Source organism: Grammomys surdaster, unplaced genomic scaffold (genome assembly GCF_004785775.1).
Source record: "Grammomys surdaster isolate TR1022 unplaced genomic scaffold, NIH_TR_1.0 404, whole genome shotgun sequence".
NCBI lineage: Eukaryota > Metazoa > Chordata > Mammalia > Rodentia > Muridae > Grammomys > Grammomys surdaster.
Genome location: NW_021604823.1, coordinates 25,466 through 51,889, shown reverse-complemented (window position 1 = coordinate 51,889; position 26,424 = coordinate 25,466). Strand labels below are relative to the sequence as shown.

Sequence of the window (26,424 nt, the reverse complement as noted above, 5' to 3'; positions counted from 1 at the left end):
TAGAGAGACCAAAATTTAGACACCATCAAAGTCTACCTTGGTGAACCAGTGATTTTAATTGGGGTTATTTACAGGAGTATGGGTGAGAGGATATTTACAGGAGCAGAAATGCTCAAAGACAGCTAGCTGCATTAGCAAAGCCCACTCTAGCATGGGTGACAGCTCAGAAAAGCTGGGAACTTGGAGCACACTACATAGCCTGCAGGCAGCTCAACAGGTTGGAAAGTGTCCTTTCCAGGTGCCTTGGTTTGTGTAAACGTCTTCCATGCACATTGGCTGGTTTCTGCTTATCCAGAGCAGCTGTTCTGCACTCAGGGTGTGCTTTGCAGCCCAGCATTTCTGAGCCTCTTCATAGTAGTTTAGGTTCACTCCTCTGAGAGGGACTCCCAGCTTCCTTTGCTTTCTCTGGCAGGGAGGGGCCTAGTAAATTTAATGAGGCTTAGGGCCTTCCTGAAGGAAATCTTTTTGTGTTGTTTACCTTCCTGCTTAAAGAGAAACTTCACTTCAGGATGAAGCATTTCTACCTCAGAGGAAACTGTTGCATATGTCATCCATATCCTTTCTCCCAAGTACAGTGTTGGCCTTAACTTGATATACCATAGCTCCTTCCCTTTATATTTCTATGTATCTGAAATATTTAGAGCATTTACTTAGTGATCAGTGTGTCTATAACTCAGAGCACCAAAGTATGTGAAGCTCTATTTAAGGTCCTATCAAGAGGGAAGCTTTTAACAACGTAGAGGCTGTTGTTGATTGTTACCAAATGGTTCACTTGTTTTACAGGTAATTGGGTTTCTTGTGAAATATTTTTTTTTATTGCCCTTGTTATATGTACCCTGCCAGGTTTCACCATTTCTTTCTATAGTGCACTTTTACCCCTTGTCATCTCATTATCTTTTTTCAGTTGAGTGGTCTTTTCTCCTTTGTCAGTTACTTATATTCCACCACCACCACCCCCACGCCCCACCCCCGTGTGTGTGTGTGTGTGTGTGTGTGTGTGTGTGTGTGTTTCAGTTGTGCATGGCATTTCTGAGGTCAGAAGAGGACAGTAGATCCCCTGGAGCTGGAGTCACAGGCAGTTGTTAGCCACAATGTTGTGTGTGTTGGTAACTGAACTTGCATCTCTTGTTAGACATCACACATTGGATTTTGCAAAACTCTCTGGAGCCGGATGATTTATAATCTCCAATTTCTTCGTTAATCTAACATCATCTCCCTTAACTAATGCCAGTAAACTTTCTTGTTTGTTGTCAATCTTTAACTAGATTTCTTTGATTTAAAATTTTTTAGGTTTTCTACTAGTCTTTCCCTATCCCACTCCCCATGTAACTTTGTCACTAAAAATACTAGCTAGCTTTTTAGTCAAATAACCCCTAGTCAAAATGCACGCAGGAGTCACTTCATTGTTTTGTTTTCTTTTTTGGTTTTCATTTTTCTCTCAATGTTACTACTTTGCAATTCCTGTTAATATTTTAATACTATTTTTATTTATTTGGGGTGGTTTGTTTGTTTGTTTGTTTGTTTTCCACATTAGGTTTTGTTTGCTTGCTTGCTTCTTTTAAGACAGGGTCCCACTATTTCCCCTTTTCTGGCCTGGACGTGTCTATGTAATCCATATTGAACCTGAATTCATAAAGCTCCTTTTCTTACTGCCTCTGGAGGGCTGGAACTAAAGGTGTGCACCATTACCCAGGCTATATATTTTATTCTTTCTTTTAATCTGATTTTCCACTTCCATGAAACTCAGCTAGGGTATACCAGTTGTAATAGCATTGTGTCCTACGAAAAGCTTGCCTGTCCACGTATAGGTAATCACTTGGATCTCTTGTTAGACATCACACACTGGATTTTACAAAGCCCTCTGGAGTCAGATGACTTATAATCTCCAATTTCTTTTTTTTTTTTAAGATGGTCTGATTAGACACTGTGGAATTTATAGGTCAGGCAGTAAATTATTCTGATTAACAACAGTTCAATACCACCTTAACTAGGTTATCCAAAAGAATTTTAAATAGTTTGTAGGTGCATTTTTGCTTATCTTGGTATTACAAACACTAAAGTAGTAAATCATATTTAAAAAAATTACAAATTATAGTCTGCTTCAAATCCACTTCAAATCCAGCTGTCTGTCAGGCCAGTCAAGCAGAAGATGGGCTTTTAACAAAAGCAGGGCTCTGATAATTTGGCAACTCGGTTTATTTTTCTCTCAATTTAAAAACTAGGACTTTTTTGGGGGTGGGGTAGGGTAGCTTGTCAATTTTATAGGTGAGAAAAATAAACCAAGTAAATAAAATAATTTAAACTACAAAGATGGACAAAAAGCAAGAGGATATAGCAAATGTTATTTCTTCCATTTGTATCACTGCAAATAGCTGGGTCTTCACTAAAGAAACAACACACAGTGAGTACCAAAGTACCTTCCAATTCTAACTTCCTAGACTCAGAACACTTATGAACTAAGGTCAATGCAGCGGCAAAAGGCAAAATAGGTACAGGCTAAGTGTTTGCTTACCTTAGGTTGTATTTTAAGTTACAAATTTTCCTCACTAGCACTTAAAAATGAACATTTCCTTACAAATTTTATTTGTAAGAAATTGGCTTGTTTTTATCTAGGAAACATGTAGTGAGGTATCTGTTAAACTTAAAATTCTTGTAAGTCCAGAGAAAATTGTTTTTAAAACATGTTTCATATACAAGACTTTAATACTTTTATTTAGGAATTAGTTGAGGCTGGAGCAATAATGGTTTAACTTAATTAATCTAGTTTTCAATAGTGGAGTTGATCTATGCAGAATATTTTACCTTGTCTCTAAATAATAACTATATTTTCTCCACAAGTATATATTAATACACTTTAAACTGGCTACTTTGTACCGATCAGAAGAAACAGGATACTCTTTACCTTCAAGCACTCGGCTCAGGGTGAATACTTGTGAACTTTCAGAACTCCAGTCGTTATCATAGTAACTACAGGACAATGGCAGCACAGCGCAAAACTATATCTGCTAGGTTCCAGAAGGCAGAGGATTGGTGCTCTAGCTTTACAGGGACTAGTACAAGCAGGCAATAGCTCAATGCACACCAGAACAGGGGTCTAGGCGAAGCTGTTTAATTAGGGTACTGCTTTTGGAAGAAAAAATGAAAGACACATTTGAAATAGCAACCCCCCCAAAACAAACAAACAAACTAGACTTTTGTCACAGTTTTTTGGTTTTTTGAGACAGGGTTTCTCTTTATAGCCCGGGCTGTCCTGGAACTCACTGTAGACCAGGCTGGACTCGAACTCAGAAATCCGCCTGCCTCTGCCTCCCAAGTGCTGGGATTAAAGGCGTGCGCCACCACCGCCCGGCCAGTTCTAGGAATCTTAATCTCCAATTTCTAATCACATAACTGAATGTCCCTGATACACGTCTCCTCATTTAAAGCTACTGTCAGTTACACAGCTTGGAATCAGTGTTATTTGTTTGGTCGTAAATTAAATATGGAAGTTGTATTTGCTCCAAGTAATTCTTTCTTTTTCAGGAGAATTTGTGAAGTAATTAATGAAGCAGTATGGAAACATAATACAATTTATGTTTCAAGTGCAGGAAATAATGGTCCATGCCTTTCTACAGTGGGTTGTCCAGGAGGAACTACATCCAGTGTAATAGGTTAGTAAGTTTTACAGTTTCAGAAAAAGGTTTGTTTAAATACAAGCAAAGCAAGAGACTAAAGGAGGAAACGCACAAGTTTGAGGTTAGCCCATGATATTAGAGAGACCCTGTATCCAAAAATATTTAAATTAAACAGTAAACCACTGTTTAATCAAGTATTATATCCTGTCCTGTACATAGAACACTGGAAGCCCAGGTATTGTCAGTCATTGTACATTGTGACAGGAGGTTTTCATAGAGTCAAGTTACATAAACAAACCTTCATAATGTTTTAAGTAAACTTACAGTTTTGTGGGCTGTATGTATCCCGTGAGCAGTGGGTTGAATGTACCTTCACATAGAGCTTAAATGTGTTCGTAGGAAAGTCTAAAGAACTGTGTTACCTAGAATTTATTGTAATTTGGGAAATTATGGTTTAATAAGAGATATGTGCACACATTTTGGCAGTGTTTCTAATGCACATAATAATCCTGGAAGTTACTTTTATGTGTATAAAAGAAGTGTATGGGCTGGAGAGATGGCTCAGTGGTTAAGAGCACTGACTGCACTTCCAGAGGTCCTGAGTTCAAATCCCAGCAACCACGTGGTGGCTCACAACCATCTGTAATGAGATCTGATGCCCTCTTCTGGTGTGTCTGAAGACAGCTACAGTGTATTCATAAATAATAAATAAATCTTTAAAAAAAAAGAAGTATATGTAGTATAAAATAAACTTCCTTTGTTTCTGTGTTAAGTGCATTTATAAAAGAGTGCAAATGTACATATTAAGCATAATGTGTTTCACTGGGAAAAAATTAGGATACATGAGATGAATTGTGTTCCCCCTTATTAATGGCAAAATTCATTCTTATAGGTGTTGGAGCTTATGTTTCTCCTGATATGATGGTTGCAGAGTATTCACTGAGAGAGAAACTACCTGCAAATCAATATACATGGTCTTCTAGAGGCCCAAGGTGAGTACAAGTAATTATTGGAAGTAATACTTGTATTTGATTAAACTTTGTACTGTTGGGAGTGGGGCTTGTAAATAATAAATATTGATAGCCTTGTTTTGAGCAAATTTGATATTTAAACTTTGGTGAAACAAATGTGCTTTTATAGTGGATCATAGTAACGGGTCCTATGTTCATTTTCAAGTTATAAACTACTTTGAGCTTATTTAATGAGATCAATAAGCAAGCACATTTTGACTGACAAGTTTTGGTTCTCTAATATCATCTACACTATGTGTCTGATTCTAGTAACATTTTTTTTATTAAGAGATAATATAAGTCTTAATTTTTAATAAATACCTCATTAGGACATCAGTGGGTACTGGTACCTGATAAAAAATAAAGTCCATTTTAATTTATCCCTTTATTTCTTTGGAGATGATTTAGAAGCATTTTGATTTTGATTCAGCAACTGACATTGTCAGATAGTGGGACAATAGGAATAAGATCAGTTGGTTAAACTCATTCTAGAGGAGGTAGTCAAAGTCTTGAAGAATTGATTGAATGTTACAATATAGGAAGAAGTTCTATATGGATGAGTGCATGGAGTCAAAGATAACCAGGTTTTGGTGTAGAACTAATTATTATACTAAACTAATTTTTTATGTATCAGAAAAGGTTGTCCTGTACCATCATCATAGGCTGCCCTTCTCCATCCATCTTATGTCAGTAACAATAGCTATAGACGAGAATTCAAAGTATGAGCTGAAGCTCAGTAGCAAAGAATACATAGTAAGAAAGAACTCTTACAGAAGACCTGAGTTCAGTTACTCACACACACACAGACACTTAAAAAATCTTTAAATTTTTCAAAATAAAATCCTAAATCCATAGAGGTTTTATGTTCAGTTAATACAAAAGTTATCGAATTACTTCTAAATCTGATTTCTAAATTAAAAGTTTTATGTTGAAATTTAAAGTGAAATTATATTTAAAATAAAAACAGAGTATTAAGGACTTATTTAAGCCAGCCTTTGCAAATGTCACTTGCTGTAGAAAATTTAAGTAGTTTCTTCAGATGATTGGGGTGTAATGCAGTGATAGAATGTATGTGTAACATATGTAAGGACTTAGATTTGATCTCCAGCACCAAAACCAAAACTAATGCACAGAGAATTATTTTAGTAAAATCTATAATGAACTAACTGATCTAAGAATTGAGTTTGTCTTTATCTGGTATATAACACATGAAATACCTTACTGTGAAAAACATACTTGAAAAACTTACCAACCTCTCCCTCAGCATTGAACATTAGATATATAGATCTGCTTTTGATTTCTTGTGTTCTCTATTGCAACTGAAACGTCAAACAGTGACATGTGGGAGCCTGTTTGCAGGAGTTGCACTCCTACCACACTCTCTGGTGTCAGTTGTTCTCCATGACTCCCTCATTCTCGCCATTTTTTTAAATTGTCTTCAAAACTAGTACCACATGGGACATATTTATGACACTGCCATGTTCTGCTGTCCTCTAGAGAGATGACCCAAGCCTTGGACCACACCTATATCAGCCTCCGTGTGCTAACTCTAGAGAAACATTTCTCATGCAGTGGTTTTGTTGTTGTTTTTGATGATGATGATGATGATTATTTACGTCCCATACAACAACAGTCTCCCTCCCCTTCACCTCTGAGAGAGGGCCCAACACCAGGCATCCCCCTCCCTGATGCATCAAGATTCTACAGGATTAGGCAAATTCTCCCCACTAAGGTCAGACAACGCAGTCCTCAGGCCATGTATATTCTTTGGTTGGTGGCTTAATCTCTAGGAGCTCCCAAGGGTCCAGGTTAGTTGACACTGTTGGTCTTTCTATGGGGTTGCCATCCCATTCAGTTCGTTCAGTATTTCCCCTAACTCTTCCATAGGGGTTCCTGACTTCAATCCAATGCTTGGCTGTAAGTTTCTACATCTGTCTCAATAGCTTCTGGTAGAGCCTCTCAGAGGACAGAGGCTCCTGTCTGCAAGCACAACATAGCATCAGGAATAGTATCAGGATTTGGTCTCTGCCATGGAATGGATCCCAAGTTGAAGAAGTTACTGGTTAGCCATTCCTTCAAGCTCTGCTCCATTTTTGCCCCTGCATTTCTGTTTAGACAGGAACAATTTTTGCGGCAAGGAGCCAGAAGGTCCTAGTCCTTCAGGGTCTCTCAGGGGCTGAGTGGGATGGTGAGTGTTGATGGCCCAAAATAAACACATAGGGCTGGGAGTCTTGTCGAAGCAGGAACTCAACTTTAATGTATCAGCCTCTTGCTTATATAAACTTGGAACATAGGGAGGAAGAGTTTTGGTGGGGTGAGATGACATAGGAGGTAGGGAAGGGTGACAAAAAGTATAAGGTGACTGACAGGGCCAATGGCAAAGCTCTACATTAGCAACACCGGGGCAGAGGCAGGCCCAAACAGGTCTTGTTGAGTCACTCCATGTGGAAGTGACAGAGAGGTCTCAAAACTTGAGCCTGGCTCGGTCTCTCTTTTGTTTTTGTAATGAGCAGGTTACATGGCTCCTGACTTAGGTCGTCCCCCACATGGGGACCTTACCCGCCTCTGGATACCATGTGTCACTTTGGCTCAAAGGTAGGGGAGGGGGGACTGTTCCACCACCCATCTTAGGTTGTCTCAGCACATCTTAGATCTTACCTGTCCTTGGTCAGGTGGAGAGCTGATGAGGGGTGCTCATAGGCAGAGGGATATGTAGACCCTGGCTCAGAAGAGACAAATCTTTGATAATGGACCTCAACTTGGTGAAGCTGGACTGCCTCGAGCCTTTGATGGATAAATTGAGTGAGCTTATTGAGCACACATGGCCCAACAGTCAAGAGAAGGAGAAGGAGAAGGAGAAGGAAGGGGCCAAGGAGGGGGAAGAAAAAGGGTAATAGGCCATGAAATCCAGTCCACAATGGGTTGTCTTGGAGCTCTTGCTGCCTCCTTTACTGTTACAGGGACCACCTGACTATTTTTTAAAGATATCTCGTGCTCCTCAGGGGTCCCCGAGTCCTCCCTCAGTCAAGATGGGGAGCAACATCCATGTCAGCAGCAGGCTCGTTTTCTTGATCATCTTGATCTCCTGCTGGAGAAGCATAGAGAGGTTTCTCAGGGAAGGTGGACTCCCTGGAAATGTCATTGCAGCCTCCCCTTGTTGAGGTATATACTTTATATCTCTGGCCAGTATCCAGATTGATCTTTTTTCACTTTGGGGAAATATACAGCCAAATCCCCTCCCAGCTTTTAGGAGCAGGTGTCCTCTCCAGACTCCTGTCAGTGGGTCGCTCCATCTGACTCATATCAAGCTATAGGAGATGGAGGAGGTCCAGTGTCTTTGAAACAGGGACAACTGAGGATTTTCTTTTGAAAAATTTAAAATATTTAAAGTGAATAATGCCTTTGTTAGATGATCATGTGTAGGGTTAAAGACTCCCCCTTTTGTTTTTGTAACTTGAGACCTTAAGGCTTGATTTTTGTCTTTGAACAATTGCCTGTCCTCTTGGGTTGTAAGAAATTCCCATAGTATGGGAGATCTTCCACATATGGAGAAACTGAGAAAGGTTTGCTTGTAAAACTGGGCCATTATCTGTTTTAATTTGATCTGGAAGTCCGAGAATGGCAAAACATTGAAGCATATGGCTAATAGCATGTTTAGATTTGTTGCTGGCATGGCCCAATGCCCAGCACACATGGGAGAAGGTATCAACAGTCACAAATATATATTTTAGCTTCCCAAATGGGGAATAGTGAGTAACATCGAGTTGCCAAGGATTATTTAGGGCGGATACCCTGGGCATTGCTCCCCATGGGCTAGAGGGGAGGTGCCTGTAAGAATGGCTGACAAGACCTATAGGTACGGGTGATCTTTTTAAGGTCTTTTATGGGGACGTGGGGGTATTTATGTCTTAGGTCCCTCCAGTTGACATGAGTTAATGAGTGGAACTGAGTTGCCTAGGTGACAGTATGGCATTGTAAGCCCGAAGCAAGTTGATCTGCCAGGTGGTTTCCAGTGGATAGGAAACCTGGGAGGTCTTGATGACCTCGAAAGTGTTGGAGAAAAATGGGATATTGTCTTTGTTTTAGTAGGGTATGTGCCTAAATCATCATGGGGTTGATGGCATTAGAATCAAGCCTAATATGAGCCTCTACCAAATTAGGCAGTAAGTTTACTACATAGAGGCTGTTGGAAAACAAATGAAAGAATTCAGAAATCATATCTAATGCCATAACCACTGTAAACAATTCTTTAAATTGGTCAGAGCCCTCAATTTTTTTGAGGTCTGACTTTATAGGCTATGAGGAAGGAGGGAAAACGACAATGGAGGACCTCAGACACCTACCATTGGTAAAGACGGTGGGATAATTTGGGTTGGGGCTAGATAGAATGAGTCTAGGGGGCTTCCATTCAAGTCTGGAAAAGGAACTCATCCACTTATGTTGTCCAAAAGCAATCAATTTTGCCGGGAAAGCCCTCTAAGGCTAGAGCAACCTGGCTATTGTTTCTCTCTAACCAAAGGAAATCTTAAGTGGGGTAACAAGAGAGCCTAATGGAAAGATCTCTTCCCTTAACAATGCAGTTGGCCAGCTGTTTAGCCATAGAATAGACTCGAGGGGCCCCTCCCACTGAAAGGTGGATCCAGTGGACTGGTTCACCCTCTTGACCAAGTAGAATGGTGCACAACGTTTCTCCAGGGAAAATATATAAAATAAGAAGTAGGTTGGGATCATATCGTTTAAAGGTAGCTGAATCAATGGCTGTTGAATCTTATTCATCAGCTGGATATGATCAGATGTCAGCACTATAGGGGCAGAGAGGTCATCTCCCTAAAAGAGGTCAAATAATGGTGTTACATTTTCTGTGGCAATGGAGATCTAAGACCTCATCCAGTTAATTTCCCCCAAAAGCTTTTGTAACTGTGGGAGGGTATAGTAATCTTGAATTAGAAGTTGAGGCTTAATAGGGGACACAGCATTCATGGACCCGGAGCTCAGGATCTTAAACGGCGACACTTTTTGAGCTTTTCCAGGAGCAACCTGAAAATTATTATATTTAAGGCTTGAAAGACACTCATCATTAAGCTCCTGGAGCCCTGAAAAGCTAGGAGCACACAAAATAATATCATCCATATAAATGTAAAATAAAATATTGGAATCATCTAAAAGGGATGAAAAAATATTAAGCATATAATATTGACACATTGGGGAGGTGCTATTGGCCATGCCTTGGGGTAGAACCATCCACTCGAACCTAGAATCAGGCCTGCCAAAATTAACAGAAGGAATAAAAAAGGCAAATTTCTCACTATCTTCAGGGTGTAGGGTTATGGCCGCTTGTTGGATGCTGGAAGAGTACTGGTTGGCTGTGCCAGCAAGCATGCCAGCAGTGATGAGGATTGGGGACTGAGGACTTTGTTTCCAATCCCCCTGAATTCTACACACTTCTTGAAAGTAGGCGGTCCATTTAAGGTAGGCCAGCCCTGAGAGAACAGCCTTAGCCAAATCCTTCCAGTCTCCAGTGATGCATGTGTGGTGTGCCAGGCCCTCAAGGATAGTCTCAGCCTAGTGGAATTTGGCCCATCCTCAGCCACTGCCTTCTTGAGTTCTTTTAAATCTTGGGGTTCCCAAGGGGGTATCAGGCAGCTGGCTAATGACCGCCAGGGTTGACATTCACTGGGTAAAGGCTGGTGGTTTACTGGGTGCCAAGTTCCTCCATATTGGAAGATGGCTGGGTTGCAGGCAGTGCAAAGGAACTCAGAAAAGGGTTGTTTGAGGGATCTGGGGAGACCGGTTTTATCACCTGCTTGGAGGCTAGCCAAGGGGAATTGTCAAAGGGGTCCAAAGAGGGGTAAAGAGGTTCCTTGTGTGATGGCTTTGTAGGACTATGTTTTGGTTTCACTGTTGGTTCAGACACCTCTGTGGCAGAAGGAGGCTCCTTGGCCTTTTCCTTCTTTTCCACCGGTGTGGAAAGCAATTCTTCAGAGCTACAATGGTAGGGAGCATCCCCAGGGTTAAGGTTAACAGGGTAGAGGTGAGTGGTTTCTCTTGAGTGAGAGCCTCTGCCAGAATAAGGCAAGGAGCAGAGGATGCAGAAGGAGCAGCATGAAATGGATTAGTTGGAGGATCGAGAGCAAATGGCTTTGGAGGGGGAGGCTTAACCAAGGAGCCTCCCAAAAGGAACAAGGGAGCAGGATACAGGGGTTCTAGGGTGGGATCAGGGTTAGACACTGACTGTCCCATAACTTATGGGAGTGTACTCACCCGCAGACTGATTGGCCCATCAGCAATCTTCCGTCAGGAGGAGAGGGTAGACTTTCCTCACACAGCACCAGTCTGTCAGCTCCTTGCCGGCACATCCAGGTGAAAGGAGAGAGGTCCTGGTCCCTCAGGGTCTCTCAGGGGCTGAGCGGGATGGTGAGTGTTGATGGCCCAAAAGAAACACACAGGGCTGGGAGTCTTGTCGAAGCAGGAACTCAACTTTAATGTATCAGCCTCTCGCTTATATAAACTTGGAGCATAGGGAGGAAGAGTTTTGGTGGAGTAGGAGTAGGAGTAGGAAGAGTAGGAGGTGGGGAAGGGTGACAGAAAGTATGGGGTGACTGACAGGGCCAATGGCAAAGCTCTACATTAGCAACACCAGGGCAGAGGCAGGGCCAAACAGGTCTTGTTGTGTCACCCCCATATGGAAGTGACAGAGACAGGTCTCAAAACTCAAGTCAGGCTCGAGTTTGTCCTCAAGGCCCAACCAGGGCCAAAATGGGGCCCAACAAATTTTCAGTTGAAAATTTTGAAGGTGGCTTAGTGTCCCAATTTTTCCACTGGGGGCACTATCTACTATAGGTAGTCTCTTCAGGTTCCATCTCCCCACTGTTGGGCATTTTGGCTAAGGTCATCCACATTTATTCCTGGAAAAATCTCCCATTCCAGGTCTCTAGGACTTTTTAGGGGTTCACCCCACCCTTGGTAGCTGCATATTTTCATTCATTCACTTGCCCCTCCGGGTTTATCTCCTGCTTCGCCTGCACCCCACCTCTCCCACCCAGTTGCCTTCTTCCCTATGCTTTCCCTGATCTTTTTGTTCCTTTTTGTAAATGGGATTGAAACATCCTCATGTTTGTCCTTTTGGGTCTGGGTCACCTCACTCAGGATGATATTTTCTAATTCCACCTATTTGCCTGCAAAATTCATGATATCCTTGTTTTTAATAACTGACTAGTACTCCACTGTGCAGATGTACCACATTTTCTTTATCAATTTCTGATTTTGCTAAACTGAATACTGTCTCTCTGCCTTTTAGTTAGTTTGGGTAAGGGTTTATCTGTCTTGTTGAATTTCTCAAAGAACCAGCTCTTGCTTTTGTTGATTCTTGTTTCTTTTTCTTTTTTTTTCTTAATTGGATATTTACTTATTTACATTTCAGATGCCATCCCCTTTTCCCATTTCCCCTCCCTAGAAACCCCTTATCCCATTCCCCCTTGATCTTTTTGCTTTTATACCATTTTAATTACATGCAAGTATTAAGGTTATTTGTAGGTTGAGGAACTAACAATACAATAGATGCAAATGGTCAAGGGACAAGCAAGATTATAAACATAGTCAAAGAACAAGCAAGGCAATAAAGTTCTGTGTTCACTCTCATGATCACCATTTTTAAGGACTTATCAGGATGACCAAAATATCTGAGCCTACTTTCCTGTCCTAGCCCAAGATCATTTTCATGTCTGAAGACTACTTCCTTGTTCTAAAATTTAGATTCCTGTCTGAAATTACTTCCTTGTTCTAGCCTAAGGTTTAGATTCCTGCCTGAAGTCACTTCTTTGTTCTAGCCTATTGTCACATTCCTGCCTGAAGCCTACTTCCTTGTCCTTAGCTAATGTCATATTCCTGCCAAGCAGCCCATTTCCTTGTCCTTGGCCCATGTCAGATTCTTTGCACTAGGAACTTTTTACACTTGGCATTTTTTTTTTTTTACCAACATGTCAATATCTTCTGTGGTATATTCTATGCCTGCGACACTCTCTTCCATCTCTTGTATTCTGTTAGTGATGTCCATAGTTCCTGTTCCCTTTCTTAGGTTTTCCAGCTCCAGGGTTGCCTCCGTTTGTGATTTCTTTAATTGTTTTTATTTCCATTTTTAGGTCTTGTACCTTTTTGTTCATTTCCTTCACCTGTTTGATTGTATTTTCCTATGTTTCATTAAGGTATTTGTTTTCTCTTTAAGGACTTCTACATGTTTTCCTGTGTATCTTGTATTTCTTTAAAGGAATTATTTATATCTTTAAAGGCCTCTATTTATCTTTATGAGATGGGGTTTAAGATGAGACTCTTGTTCTTTATGTGTGTTAGAGTATCCAGGGCTTGCTGTGGAACAAGAGCTAGGTTCTGGTGTTGCCAAATTACATTGGCTTCTGTTGATTACATTCTTGAGCTTGCCTTTGGGCATCTAGTTGTCTTTGGTGTTAACTGGCATAGATGTCTCAGATTGGAACAGGCCTTTTTAGAGGCAAGTGGAGCTGTGTGTCTCTGATTAGAGTAGTCCTTTTGGGAGCTAGGCAGGTCTATGGGGTCTGGGAACAAGCACAATGATCTGCCAAGAGTACAGGTAGATGTGCAGACCAGAAGATCTCTGGATTGTGCAAGGATTTTTTTTTTTTTAATTTGAACACTATATAATAGAGCCTTTGAGGGGTGTGATGCCCCCCCCGAACATCCTTTTTTTTGTCCCAGTAGAACATGTTTTATTTTAAAGATGCTAATCTCTATGAATTATAATTGCTGCTTTAGCACCAGCCTGAATAGTATTCTGCCTTGAAATTTCCTATGCTATCAAAGTAGGCTTTGAACTTGACCCAGTCATGCTTCACAAAACAAATATTCCAGTATGGTTCTTGGTCAAAATATCTTAAAAATGGCCTCATTCTAGTTCTTGGTACAATATTTGTTCCTCTCTGAGCCAGGCCTCTACAGTCTACATTTTCTCAGCACTTTTATCTTTCAGATTTCCACAAGAAAATTCCACTAAGCTTTTCCCGTAGTATTCAGTCGTTTTCTATCCTAAATTTCAAAAAATCTTACATATTACTCAATTCTAAAGGCTTAAAAGCCATGTGATAAGGCTTACCACAGCGTTGTTATCATTTCTCAGTACTAACTTCTTAGTTTCCTTTTCTGTTGATGGATAAAAGATCCTGACAAAAGCCACTTTGGAGAGAAAGGGTTTATTTTACCTCACAGTTCCAAGTAAGGTCCATCAGACCAGGGAACTTCTAAGTTCAGAAGCTTGGGAGAATAGAATGGAATGCATGCTTCTTTGTAGTGCTCAGTTCACTGTTGTCATCCTAGGGCTCTGCCACAGGAAATGATGCCTCCCATGTTTAGGCTGGGTCTTCTATTAGTCATCTACAAACATTCTCACAGTCCCACCCAATCTACATAGTTACTCAGTCAAATGATTCTAGACTGTCAAGTTGACAATTAAAAGTAACCACAGAAAATATTTTTCCAAATTTTAAATGTTTGTTAGTTCTTTATTAAACTCATTTTTAGATTAGCAATGTAAACAATGAAAGGTACTTTATGATTAGTTAATATACAAGATAGTGAGAAATTACTTTTAAAAAAGTAGAAAATCATTACATTTTTGACTCTTTGTAATTAACTTTCTTCTAGTTGCTAAATACCTCGTGCTCTTTGTGACTATTGGTAAATACCACAGATATTGTCATCAGGAATGTGAAAATTGTCCCTAAATCTGCACATCAATAAGTGAATGATTTTACAGACTAACTGGCACCTAGCCTAATCATATTTCCAATAGGTTTTGAAAGCACTGCCACCAACTCATTTGTGCATAGATGAAGTGAATTCTACTTTCTGGGGAACTGAAATCAAATCACCCTAGTGTTCTTAGCTAGGAGTTTTAAAAAAAAACAATCATCACTTACTTTGGGAAAGAATCATGATAGGAAATCCAACAATCTCTGTGGGGCAAATAGTATGTCCCTTATATCTTTCCTTGGGACAGAGAATAGAGCTGTGCTGGATGCTGTTGTGATCTTACAGCTGGTTAAAGTTGCTCACTGCCAAGACATACCACTAGAGTTTAATCCCCAGGCCCCACGTAGTAAAGCCAAATCCTGTAAGTTGTCTTCTGACCTACACAGTTATATCATGACACCAGCTTATGGCCAACTCCCAATAGCATAGCTTTTTATTTCTCTGTCTCTCTGTCTCTCTTCTCTCTCTTCTCCCATCCCTACCCCTTTCTTCCCTCTGTGTGAGCATGCACAAACACACACATACACACACACACACACATATGATTTCAAAATTCTTTAATGTGGTGGTGGTGTTGCATGCCTTTAATCCCAATACACAGGAGGCAGAGACAGACAGATCTCTGATGTCAAGGCAATTCTGGTCTACAGAACGAGTTCCATGATTGCCAGGGCTACACAGAGAAACTCTCCCTCAAACTTTAAACTTACATATAAGGCGATATTAGGTTTCTATCTGACAAAGTGAAAATTTTCTGGTATAGGTAAAAGAAATACCCTCATTAAGGGGTTAGAGCATTCAAATAGCTGACCCCCATGCTTTTCTCACATAAACATAGATACCTATGCACAGACATTTCACTTAAAAGGAAAAAAAATAAGTGTGTTGAGAAATTAGCAATGTTTGGTCATTCTTTTTCCATTATTGCCTCTTAATTATATCTTTGTCTCCTGTCTTTTTTCTTTTATAATAACTGCAATTATGATATCATTTAGGACTACAATTGAGACCTTTTAAAGATTGTCCATGCCCAGCTATCTTCACCTTTTTTCTGTTTAGTGCTGATGGGGCCCTTGGTGTGAGTATCAGTGCACCAGGAGGTGCTATTGCTTCTGTGCCTAACTGGACATTGAGGGGGACTCAGCTGATGAATGGAACATCAATGTCTTCCCCCAATGCTTGTGGTGGCATTGCCCTGGTACTTTCAGGTAAGGATATTACATACTACTCTCTCCTTTCTTTATTGTAGGCTATGCTTTCTGAAGTTCTCATGGTGAGAGTGGGTAGAATAGAAATGTCCTGGACCCAGAATAAGATGTAAAGTAGAAAATGATTCATGGGATAATAATCTTTTGAGTGTGTATTCAGTCCTTCAGGAAATAAAATGTATTGACTACTATTGATTATCAAATAATATTTTAGTTCTGTAGCTAAATCAGTGGATAGAACATCAGAACTACTTTGATGATATGGAATTAAGGCAAACTTTAAACAAATTGAAAATGTTTATGCTACATTATCAGGTGTTGAATGCTGTGCAGTATTAAATAGGGTCATCAGGTCACTTAGAACTCAGACTTCTGCTGCAAACCTGTTCTCTTCAAGTCTTACCTCCCACCTGCCTCTTCTTGTTTTCTCTTTTTCTGACTCTTGTAACTTTCTCCTATGCCCAGTATGGATGAGCCACAATGGGGAGGAGTAGTCTGCCTCCAATTCCCAGTCAGTAATCACCTGAGGGTGAGTCAGACCTCCAGGACAAATCCTAGTCTCTACTTATTTCTACTCTTTCAAACTGACGAAATATTTCAAGGTCATACCGTCTCTCTTTGAGTATTAAGCTCTCTTGCCTGCAAATCCTTTCTGCCATGTTTCAGAGTTGAAAACTTACACATTCTATAAGAATCAGCTCATCTACCAGTTGTTCCTAATGGACTTTCATCTTTTCTGGATTCCTATGGATGTAATTATAGCTTCCTTAGTTTGCATCATGGAGTACTTTTTTTTTTGCATATTACAATATCTTACTGGTAACATATATGAAGGATTTGGGGACAAAAATAGTATATAGTATTCATCCATTAACAGTGAGTAATATGTTGGCAATAGCTTTCAGTGTTTGAAATCTGGCTATATACTGTAATCACATGGTACATGGACATTGAAGATTCTGTTCGGCTGTGAAACATGTCAGGTGTTTTTGATTTAAGTTCCACTGGTGATTATAAAATATAATTGAGTTGAAAATTGCTGTCACCAACTGTAGTGCTGAATCGATGATATTTTAAAGAAAATGTCATTGGAATTCCCCTAAGATGCCTGCTTGGTACATCCATGTCATATCTACATAGCCTGCATTGATGTGATTGCCGGTTGGCATGCAATGAATTTTTTTCTAAAGTATTTGTGTGATGCAAGCAGTTTAAATCAACTGTTTAATTTTTAAGAAAACATTTAGAAGTGAATGTCAAAAGAAGACAGCAGAAGAACTTACGTGTTAACATCTTGGTGAAGGGGCGTTTCAACTAATGAGTTCATTAACATTAGTTTCTAAGGTATTTATTTGTTTGTTTTTAGGGCTGAAAGCAAATAATGTTGACTATACTGTTTACTCAGTCAGAAGAGCTCTAGAAAATACTGCAGTAAAAGCTGACAATATAGAAGTATTTGCCCAAGGACATGGAATTATTCAGGTACTGTTGTCTGTGTACAAAAATAACTAGAAAGCATTGAGATAATGTTGTAAATACTGCTTTATAATGGTGATTCAGCATGTCTAAAGTCTAGATGTAACCATTATAGAACTATAATCAAAAAGGGCACAAAGACTCTTTGTAGGTAAAAGAGATTAACTACATTTAAGTAAAAGAAACATTGAGGGTGTATAAAGATTAGAAATTCACAGTGGTAAAAGTAAGCATTGGTTTGGTCAGGCATAAGTCACTAAGTGACCTTAGATCACGTGAGAATAACTGTGAATGCAGACTGAAGTGGAAGATCATCAGAATGGTATTTTCTTTAAAAATGTAAATTTACTTCTTTTCTTTCTCTTTTGTCCTTCCTTCCTTCCTTCCTTCCTTCCTTCCTTCCTTCCTTCCTTCCTTCCTTCTTTGCTTCCTTGCTTCCTTCCTTTTTTTTTTGTTTTTTTGTTTTTTTGGGTTTTTTTGGTTTTTTGGTTTTTTTGAGACAGGGTTTCTTGTAGCTGTGGCTGTCCTGGAACTTGCTCTGTAGACCAGGCTGGCTTCAAAACAGATATCTCTTTGTCTTTCTCCCATGTGATGGGAGTAAAGGCATGGGCTACCACTGCCCAGCTGGTTTACCATCTTAACTGTGGTATTGATTTAGTTTAAAGAAGTGAATATAGGAATTAGCTTCACTACAGCTGAAATTTAATTGATTCATAATTTGTCATAAAATATTTTCTTTACCTAGCCATTTACACGTTACCATTTATATTCTTTTAGGTTGACAAAGCTTATGACTACCTCATTCAGAATACATCATTTGCTAACAGATTAGGTTTTACAGTTACAGTTGGAAATAACCGTGGCATCTACCTCCGAGATCCTGTTCAGGTGGCTGCTCCTTCAGATCATGGTGTTGGCATTGAGCCTGTGTTTCCAGAGAACACAGGTAAGTACTAGGGTGGCAATAGCAGAACCATTTGTATTTGTGGCTTAAATGAATGGTAAATAAAAGAAGAATGCTGCTTTGCTTGTCTAATGTTCTAAACTAATGGTTATCCTCCTTCCTAGTACTGTTACTAATTAATACAATTCCTCATGTTGTGGTGGTTCCCAACCATGAAATTATTGTAATTTTGTTAGTTATGAATTGTAATGTAAATATCTGTGTTTTCTGATGGTCTTAGGCAGCCACTGTGAAAGATTTGTTATGACCCAAACCACTCACTGTTCTTAGAAGATATAAATTAACAAGTGATTATTTTAAAGCTTAATAAATTTGGAGGAAATTTTTTTTAAATTTTATTTTTTTATTGGATATTTTATTTACATTTCAGATGTTATCCCCTTACCCCATTCACCCACCACCCCCCAACCGCCGGCCAAGGAACCCCCTATCCTACCCCCCTTCCTCCTGGTTCTCTGAGGATGTGCCCTCACCTACCCTCTACTCCCACCTCCCCACCCTCGAATTCCCCCATACTCAGTGTCCAACCTTCATGGAACTAAGGGTTTCCTCTCCCACCTATGCCCGACAAGGCCAACCTCCCCTACATATACCATGGGTCCCTCCCTATGAGCTCCCAGGCTGGTGGTTTAGACCCTGGGAGTTCTGGTGGGTTGGTATTGTTGCTCTCCCCATGAGACTGCAAACCCTTTCAGCTCCTTCAGTCTTCTCTCTAACTCCTCCATTGGGAAAATATTAATTAGGAACCCCAGTACCATGGCAGTTCAATGTCTTGACAGTGAAGGGAAAGAGTGGGCCCAGGCCTTCAGTGGCCCATAATTTTCTTAAGCCTGTAATAAAATTACAGATTAACTTTCTGTCCATATCTCATTCCTTTGATAGAAGACAGAGCTTTAGGTGAGTTGTGGAAGTAAACACAACTGTGGGGAGGTGAGAAACTGTCCTTTTATATCTGGCAGTTTGTTTTAGTCAGCTGCTTGATCTCTGTGTGCAGTGATACAAAAGATCTACTAAACTGTTTATAAGGCTTAGCAGTGTTGGATGAAAATATGTGTGAATCACAAGAAGATTCTGCATTTTTTGTTTAAGTTATAATTTGGGTGTCCTGTCTAATGCATTATACAGTTGACTGAAGTAAATTTTCTTGATAGAACATAGAACTTCCCAGGAAAAAGAGGAAATGCTGAGTTTAATTTTTGATTTTTTTTTTAAATGCCAGAAAACTCTGAAAAAATATCCTTTCAGCTTCATTTAGCTTTAACTTCGAATTCATCTTGGGTTCAGTGTCCCAGCCATTTGGAACTCATGAATCAATGTCGGCACATAAACATACGTGTGGACCCCAGGGGCTTAAGAGAAGGGTTACATTATACAGAGGTATTGTCACGTCTATTTTATTTTCTCTTTGAAATGTTTTAAGAGGTAAAAGTAAACAATCCCTGATGTATTATGTTTTTTTCTCTCATTAAAAAAAACTATATACCTTTTCACTTGCTAGATTTTCTAGCTTTTCTGTATCTACTTAAGCAGTAAGTTATACAGTGTTGCATCCTTCTGTGAAGAAGGCTAGGGGGAGATACAGATAGCAAAGCTTTTTTGATCAGGCCTCTGTACTTTGTTAATTATGCAATGTAGCTAAACTTGTGCTATGGTTAGCATTACTATTTAGAGGAAAGATTTGTTAAACCTGGCAGTTGTAAATAAACAAAGAATAGTATCGTATAACTAATCTTTCTACAAAAGTATTTGTAATACTAAGTTTTAGTTTGAGGTAGAGAATAATTAAGATGCTTCCTTTTTTAACTTGATACCTTATTACCTGTCCATCTCAGTCATGATTTGGTATGTGATTGTTAGGACTTTGGGTTATTATGTGAATTAGTGTCAGTAATCTAGTATTAACTTACCTGTTAGACCTTTAATTTTAAGATTAGATGATTCTATGCTTGCATTACACCTTCTACTTTCTGTTTTACAACTTTTTTTTTTCTTTCCTCAAGGTATGTGGCTATGATATAGCATCCCCCAATGCAGGTCCTCTATTCAGAGTTCCAATCACTGCAGTTATAGCAGCAAAGTACGTAAGATGTTTAGGTTATTATTATGTATAAATTGTTAATGCCTATATGTGATTCAGTATGGATTTTTGATGGATTGCCCAGAAGCAAGTAACTAGAAAGAGTAGGACAGAAGCAGGTAACTAGGTTCTGCTCCTAATGCTGTTTCTATTAATTATTAGTTGAGGGTACCTGGCATCTGCCCACCTTCTATTGAAATGTCTTTGCCCATAGTACCAGTGACTCCCAATTGAGAGACTGTTTCTGCCTTCATTTTACTTCTTTTCTCACTTCCTCAGTAGTGATTCTTTACCCTCTTCGTTTGCGCCCTGCTTTACCTTCCTTTGTATGTGATTATGCTCTCCTGATGCTTTTAAACACTTTCTATTTTCAGCCTTATTCTTTCCATTTTAAGCATCCTGGAATCGGGATTTTAACTTTGATAATATTGCTTCCAGCTTCAAACCCACCAGGAGCATTTCTTAAGGATCAGGTTTACATTCCTTAAAAAAGCCCACAAGAATAACTTAAAATTACAGTCCCAGGTGGCTTCCTACTACTGAGTATGCCAAAGTACATATTTTAACCATCTCCATCTCATGACACTCATGGTTTGCTCAGTATTTATTATGCATTTGTATTATTGGTTCCTTTACCTCATTTGCCTGTCTGCTAAATAGCCAGACTTATTTCTGGTTATTCTAGGTGAGGGGAGTTCCTTCGTTCTGTACTTCAGCACTTTTTACAAGCTCCTGGACATTCCTCAGCTAATCTATTCCCATTTGTTTTTTAATTTAATATGTATCATTTGATTGCAAGTCCTCTGAGGATGTAAGTTGTATTTACACATTCTAAATTAATACCTTTGGGGGATGGTATTTGAGTTGAATATTAATTATGTAATAGGCCTCAGCCAATGAGGTCTACAGGATAAAAATGATGAGATTAAATTATGGCATGCACATGGGAAAATTACATCACAGTTAAATTCTCCGTTACATGCTTTGTGTAAGTTCAGTGGGAATTTAGACAAGACTTTCAACAATCTGCAGGCTCACTCTTAGGATCTAACCATTCTTCGATTTTTCTCTAACAATTCCTTTCTGGAGCTTGCTATAGTAAATGTCTTTTCTCTCCCTATCAGTTTGTTATAGAGCAAAGAAAGGGTTATATCCTTTTTTTTTTTATTTGATATTATATTTACATTTCAGATGCTATCCCCTTACTCCATCCCATCCCCCCACACACACACATACACCCAGGAACCTCTATCTCATCCCCCCTCCTCCTGTTTCTATGAGGATGTGCCCCCACCTACCCCCACATTCCCACCTCCCCACCCTCGAATTCCCCTACACTCAGTGTCCTGCCTTCATGGGACCAAGGATCTCCTCTCCCACCTATGCCTGAAAAGGCCATCCTCCCCTACATATACAGCTGGAATCATGTGCTCCCAGGCTGGTGGTTAAGACCCTGGGAGCTCTGGTTGATTGGTATTGTTGCTCTCCTCATGGATTGGCAAACCCTTTCAGCTCCTTCAGTCTTCTCTCTAACTCCTCCATTGGGAACCCCTTGATCAGATCAATGGTTAGCTGTGAGCATCTACCTCTGAATATGTCCAACTCTGGCAGACCTCTAAGGAGACAGCTGTATCAGGTTCCTGTCAGCATGCACTTCCTGACATCCACATCAGTGTCTACCTTTGGTGACGGTACATGGGATGGATACCCAGGTGGAATAGTCTTCAGGCGGCCCCTCCTTCAGTTTCTGTCCCACACTTTGTCTCCATATTTGCTCCCTTGAGTATTTTGTTACTCCTAAGAAGGACCAAAGCACCCACACTTTGATCTTCCTTCATGAGCTTCATGTGGTCTGTGAAATGTATCTTTGGTATTGCGAGCTTCTGGGCTAATATCCACTTATCAGTGAGTGCATACCATGTGTGTGTTCTTTTGTGATTGGGTTACCTCACTCAGGATGATATTTTCTAGTTCCATCCATTTACCTAAGAATTTCTCAAATTCATTGCTTTTAATAGTTGAGTAATACTCCATTGTGTAAATGTACCACATTTTTTTTATCCATTCCTCTATTGAAGGACATCTGGGTTATTTCCAGCTTCTGGCTATTATAAATAAGGCTGCTATGAACATAGTGGTGCATATGTCTTTGTTATATGTTGGAGCATCTTCTGAGTATATGCCCAGGAGTGGTATAGCTAGGTCCTCAAGTACTGCTATGTCCAATTTCTGAGGAATCGCCACACTGATTTCCAAAGTGGTTGTACCAGCTTGCAATCCCACCAACAATGGAGGAGTGTTCCTCTTTCTCCACATCCTCGCCAGCATCTACTATCACCTGAGTTTTTGATCTTAGCCATTCTGACGGGTGTGAAGTGGAATCTCAGGGTTATTTTGATTTGCATTTCCCTGATGACTGAGGATGTTGAACATTTCTTAAGGTGCTTCCTGGCCATTTGAGTTTCCTCAGTTAAAAATTCTTTGTTTAGCTCTGTACCCCATTTTTTAATAGGTTTATTTGGTTGTCTGGAGTCTAATTTCTTGAGTTCTTTGTATATATTGGATATTATCCTTCTATCAGATGTAGGATTGGTAAAGATCTTTTCCCAATCTGTTGGTTACCATTTTGTCCTATTGACAGTGTCCTTTCCCTTACTGAAGCTTTGCAATTTTATGAGGTCCCATTTGTCAATTCTTTTTTTTTTAATTTATTTTTAAATCAAATCGTAATTTTTACTTGTTCACACGGGGGTTATAAACACAAAAAGGCAGGATGTGGGGAAGGAGATGACACCGGAGCATGAGTGTTCAGGGGGTTACAGCTATCTTTCAGAACAGGGTATCGGCTGGATGAATGCTCAGGAGACAGGTCACTATGACTCTGCCTATGATTCACTTGTCCTTATCTAAGTTGGTACTATTCTCCAAGGCTACCTATTTACAAGGTCTATGACTACTCAGGCTGGTAAATTTCCACAAAAGCTGCCTGGTTATAAGAGCTTATAGCCATCTGTTTCAATGTTTTTCCACAGAGACCCAAGACTTTGTGTTAGCATACATGTATGACAGGCCTCCATTTGTCAATTCTTGATCTTAGAACATAAGCCATTGATGTTCTGTTCAGGAACTTTTCCCCTGTGCCTAGGTATTCGAGGGTCTTCCCCACCTTCTCTCCTATTAGTTTCAGTGTATCTGGTTTTATGTGGAGGTCCTTTATCCACTTGGACTTGAGCTTTGTACAAGGGGATAAGAATGGAGAAGATTTGCATTCTTCTACATGCTGACCTCCAGTTGAACCAGCACCATTTGTTGAAAATGCTATCCTTTTCCCACTAGATGGCTTTAGCTCCTTTGTCAAAAATCAAGTGACCATAGGTGTGTGGGTTCATTTCTGGGTCTTCAATTCTATTCCATTGATCTACCTGCCTGTCTCTGTATCAATACCATGCAGTTTTTATCACTATTGCTCTGTAGTACAGTTAGAGGTCAATGATGATGATTCCCCCAGAAGTTCTTTTATTGTTGAGAATAGTTCTCGATATCCTGGGTTTTTTGTTATTCCAAATGTATTTGCAAATTGCTCTTTCTATCTCTATGAAGAATTGATTTAGAATTTTGATGGGGATTGCATTGAATCTGTAGATTGCTTTTGGCAAGATGGTCATTTTTACTAAATTAATCCTGCCAATCCATGAGCATGGGAGATCTTTCCATCTTCTGAGATCTTCTTCGATTTCTTTCTTCAGAGACTTGAAGTTCTTGTTATACAGATCTTTCATTTGCTTGGTTAGATTACATTGATGGATTTCCGAATATTGAACCATCCCTGCATTTCTGGGATAAAGCCTACTTGATCATGATGGATTATTGTTTTTATCTGTTCTTGGATTCAGTTTGCTAGAATTTTATTGAGTATTTTTGTATCGATGTTCATAAGGGAAATTGGTCTGAAGTTCTCTTTCTTTGTTGGGTCTTTGAGGTTTAGGTATGAGCATGATTGTAGCTTCAGAGAACGAATTGGGTAGTGTTTCTGATTTTATTGATTTGGATACTCTCTCTGTGCCCTCTGGTTAGTCTGGCTAAAGATTTATCTATCTTGTTGATTTTCTCAAAGAACCAGCTCATGATTTTGGTGATATTTTGCATAATTCTTTTTTGTTTTACTTAGTTGATATCAGCCCTGAGTTTGATTATTTCCTGCTGTCTACTCCTCTTGGGTGTATTTGTTTCTTTTTGTTCTAGAGCTTTCAGGTATCCTGTCAAGTTGTTAGTGTATGCTCTCTCCAGTTTCTCTTTGTCGGCACTTAGAGCTATGAGTTTTCCTCTTAGCACTGCTTTCATGGAGTCCCACAAGTTTTGGTATGATGTTTCTTCATTTTCATTGAATTCTAAAAAGTCTTTAATTTTTTTATTTCTTCCTTGACCAAGTCATCATTGAGTAGAGCGTTGTTCAGTTTCCAGGTACGTGTGGGTTTTCCATTGGTTTTGTCATTATGAAAGACCAGCCTTAGACCATGGTGATCTGATAGGACACATGGGATTATTTCAGTCTTTTTTTATCTGTTGAGGCCTGTTTTGTGACCAATTATATGGTCTATTTTGGAAAAGGTACCGTGAGGTGCTGACAAAAAGGTATATTGTTTTAGGATGAAATGTTCCATAGATATCAGTTAAATCCATTTGGTTCATAACTTCTGTTAGTTTCATTGTGTCTCTGTCTAGTTTCTGTTTCCATGATCTGTCCATTGCTGAGAGTGGGGTGTTGAAATCCCCCACTATTATTGTGTGAGGTGCAATGTGTGCTTTGAGCTTTAGTAAAGTTTCTTTTATGTATGTGGGTGCCCTTGCATTTGGAGCATAGATGTTCAGAATTGAGAGTTCATCTTGGTAGATTTTTCCTTTGATGAGTATAAAGTGTCCTTCCTTTTCTTTTTTGATTACTTTTGGTTGAAAATCAATTTTATTTGATATTAGAATGGCTACTCCAGCTTGTTTCTTGGGACCATTTGCTTGGAAAATTGTTTTCCATCCTTTTACTCTGAGGTAGTGTTTGTCTTTTTCACTGAGGTGTGTTTCCTGTATGCAGCCAAATTCTGGGTCCTGTTTATGTATCCAGAATGATAGTCCATGTCTTTTTGTTGGAAAATTGAGTCCATTGATATTAAGAGATATTAATGAAAGATGATTGTTGCTTCCTGTTATTTTTGTTGTTATATGTGGAATTATATTTGTGCAACTTTATTCTTTTGGGGTTGTTGGAAGATTACTTCCTTGATTTTTCTAGGTTGTAGTTTCCCTCCTTGTGTTGGAGTTTTCCACCAATTATCCTTTGAAGTGCTGGATTTGTGGGAAGATATTGTGTAAATTTGTCATGGAATATCTTGGTTTCTCCATCAGTAGTAATTGCTGGGTATAGTAAGTCTGGCCGGGCGTTTGTGTTCTCTTACGGTCTGTAAGATATCAGTCCATGATCTTCTGGCTTTTATAGTCTCTGGTGAGAAGTCTGGTATAATTCTTACAGTTTTGACTTTATATGTTACTCGACCTTTTTCCCTTTCTGCTTTTAGTATTCTTTCTTTGTTTTGTGCATTTGGTGTTTTGATTATTATGTGATGGGAGGTATTTCTTTTCTGGTCTAGTCTATTTGGAGTTCTGTAGGCTTCTTTATATTCATGGACATCTCGTTCTCTAGGGAAGTTTTCCTCAATAATTTTGTTTAAGATATTTACTGGCCCTTTAAGTTGGGAATCTTCACCCTCATTTATACCTATTATCCTAAGGTTTGGTCTTCTCATTGTGTCCTGGATTTGCTGCATGGTTTGGGTTAGGAGATTTGCGTTTTGCATTTTCTTGGACAGTTGTGTCAATTTTTTCCATGATATCTTCTGCACATGAGATTCTCTCTTCTATCTCTTTGTATTCTTTTGGTGATGTTTGCATCTATGACTCTTGATCTCTTTCCTAGGTTTTCTATCTCCAGGATAGTCTCCCTTTGAGATTTCTTTATTGTTTCTACTTCCATTTTTAGATCCTGGATGGTTTTGTTTAATTCCTTCACCTATTTGGTTGTGTTTTCTTGCAATTCTTTAAAGGATTTTTGTGTTTCCTCTTTAAGGGCTTCTACCTGTGTTCTCCTGTACTTCTTTAAGGTAGTTATTTATGTTCTTCTTAAAGTCCACTATCATCATCATGAGAAGTGATTTTAATTCTGAATCCTGCTTTTGTGGTGTGATGGGATGTCCAGGGCTTGCTATTGTGGGAGAACTGGGTTCTGGTGATACCAAGTAACTTTGGTTTC

At 39.4% G+C, this 26,424-nt stretch overlaps 1 protein-coding gene across 1 annotated transcript in view; it reads left to right on the top strand.

The window, feature by feature from the left end:
* Positions 1–26,424, top strand: part of Tpp2 (tripeptidyl peptidase 2) — a gene marked incomplete at its 3' end in the record, with an annotated part of 76,312 nt that overhangs the window by 30,795 nt on the left and 19,093 nt on the right. Inside the window, exons 9-15 of the mRNA XM_028781356.1 lie at positions 3,523–3,650; positions 4,507–4,606; positions 15,461–15,609; positions 16,976–17,091; positions 17,863–18,031; positions 19,269–19,426; positions 20,050–20,126. Of these exons, the coding sequence (XP_028637189.1) occupies positions 3,523–3,650; positions 4,507–4,606; positions 15,461–15,609; positions 16,976–17,091; positions 17,863–18,031; positions 19,269–19,426; positions 20,050–20,126 (897 nt within the window). The remainder of the gene's footprint in view (positions 1–3,522; positions 3,651–4,506; positions 4,607–15,460; positions 15,610–16,975; positions 17,092–17,862; positions 18,032–19,268; positions 19,427–20,049; positions 20,127–26,424) is intronic.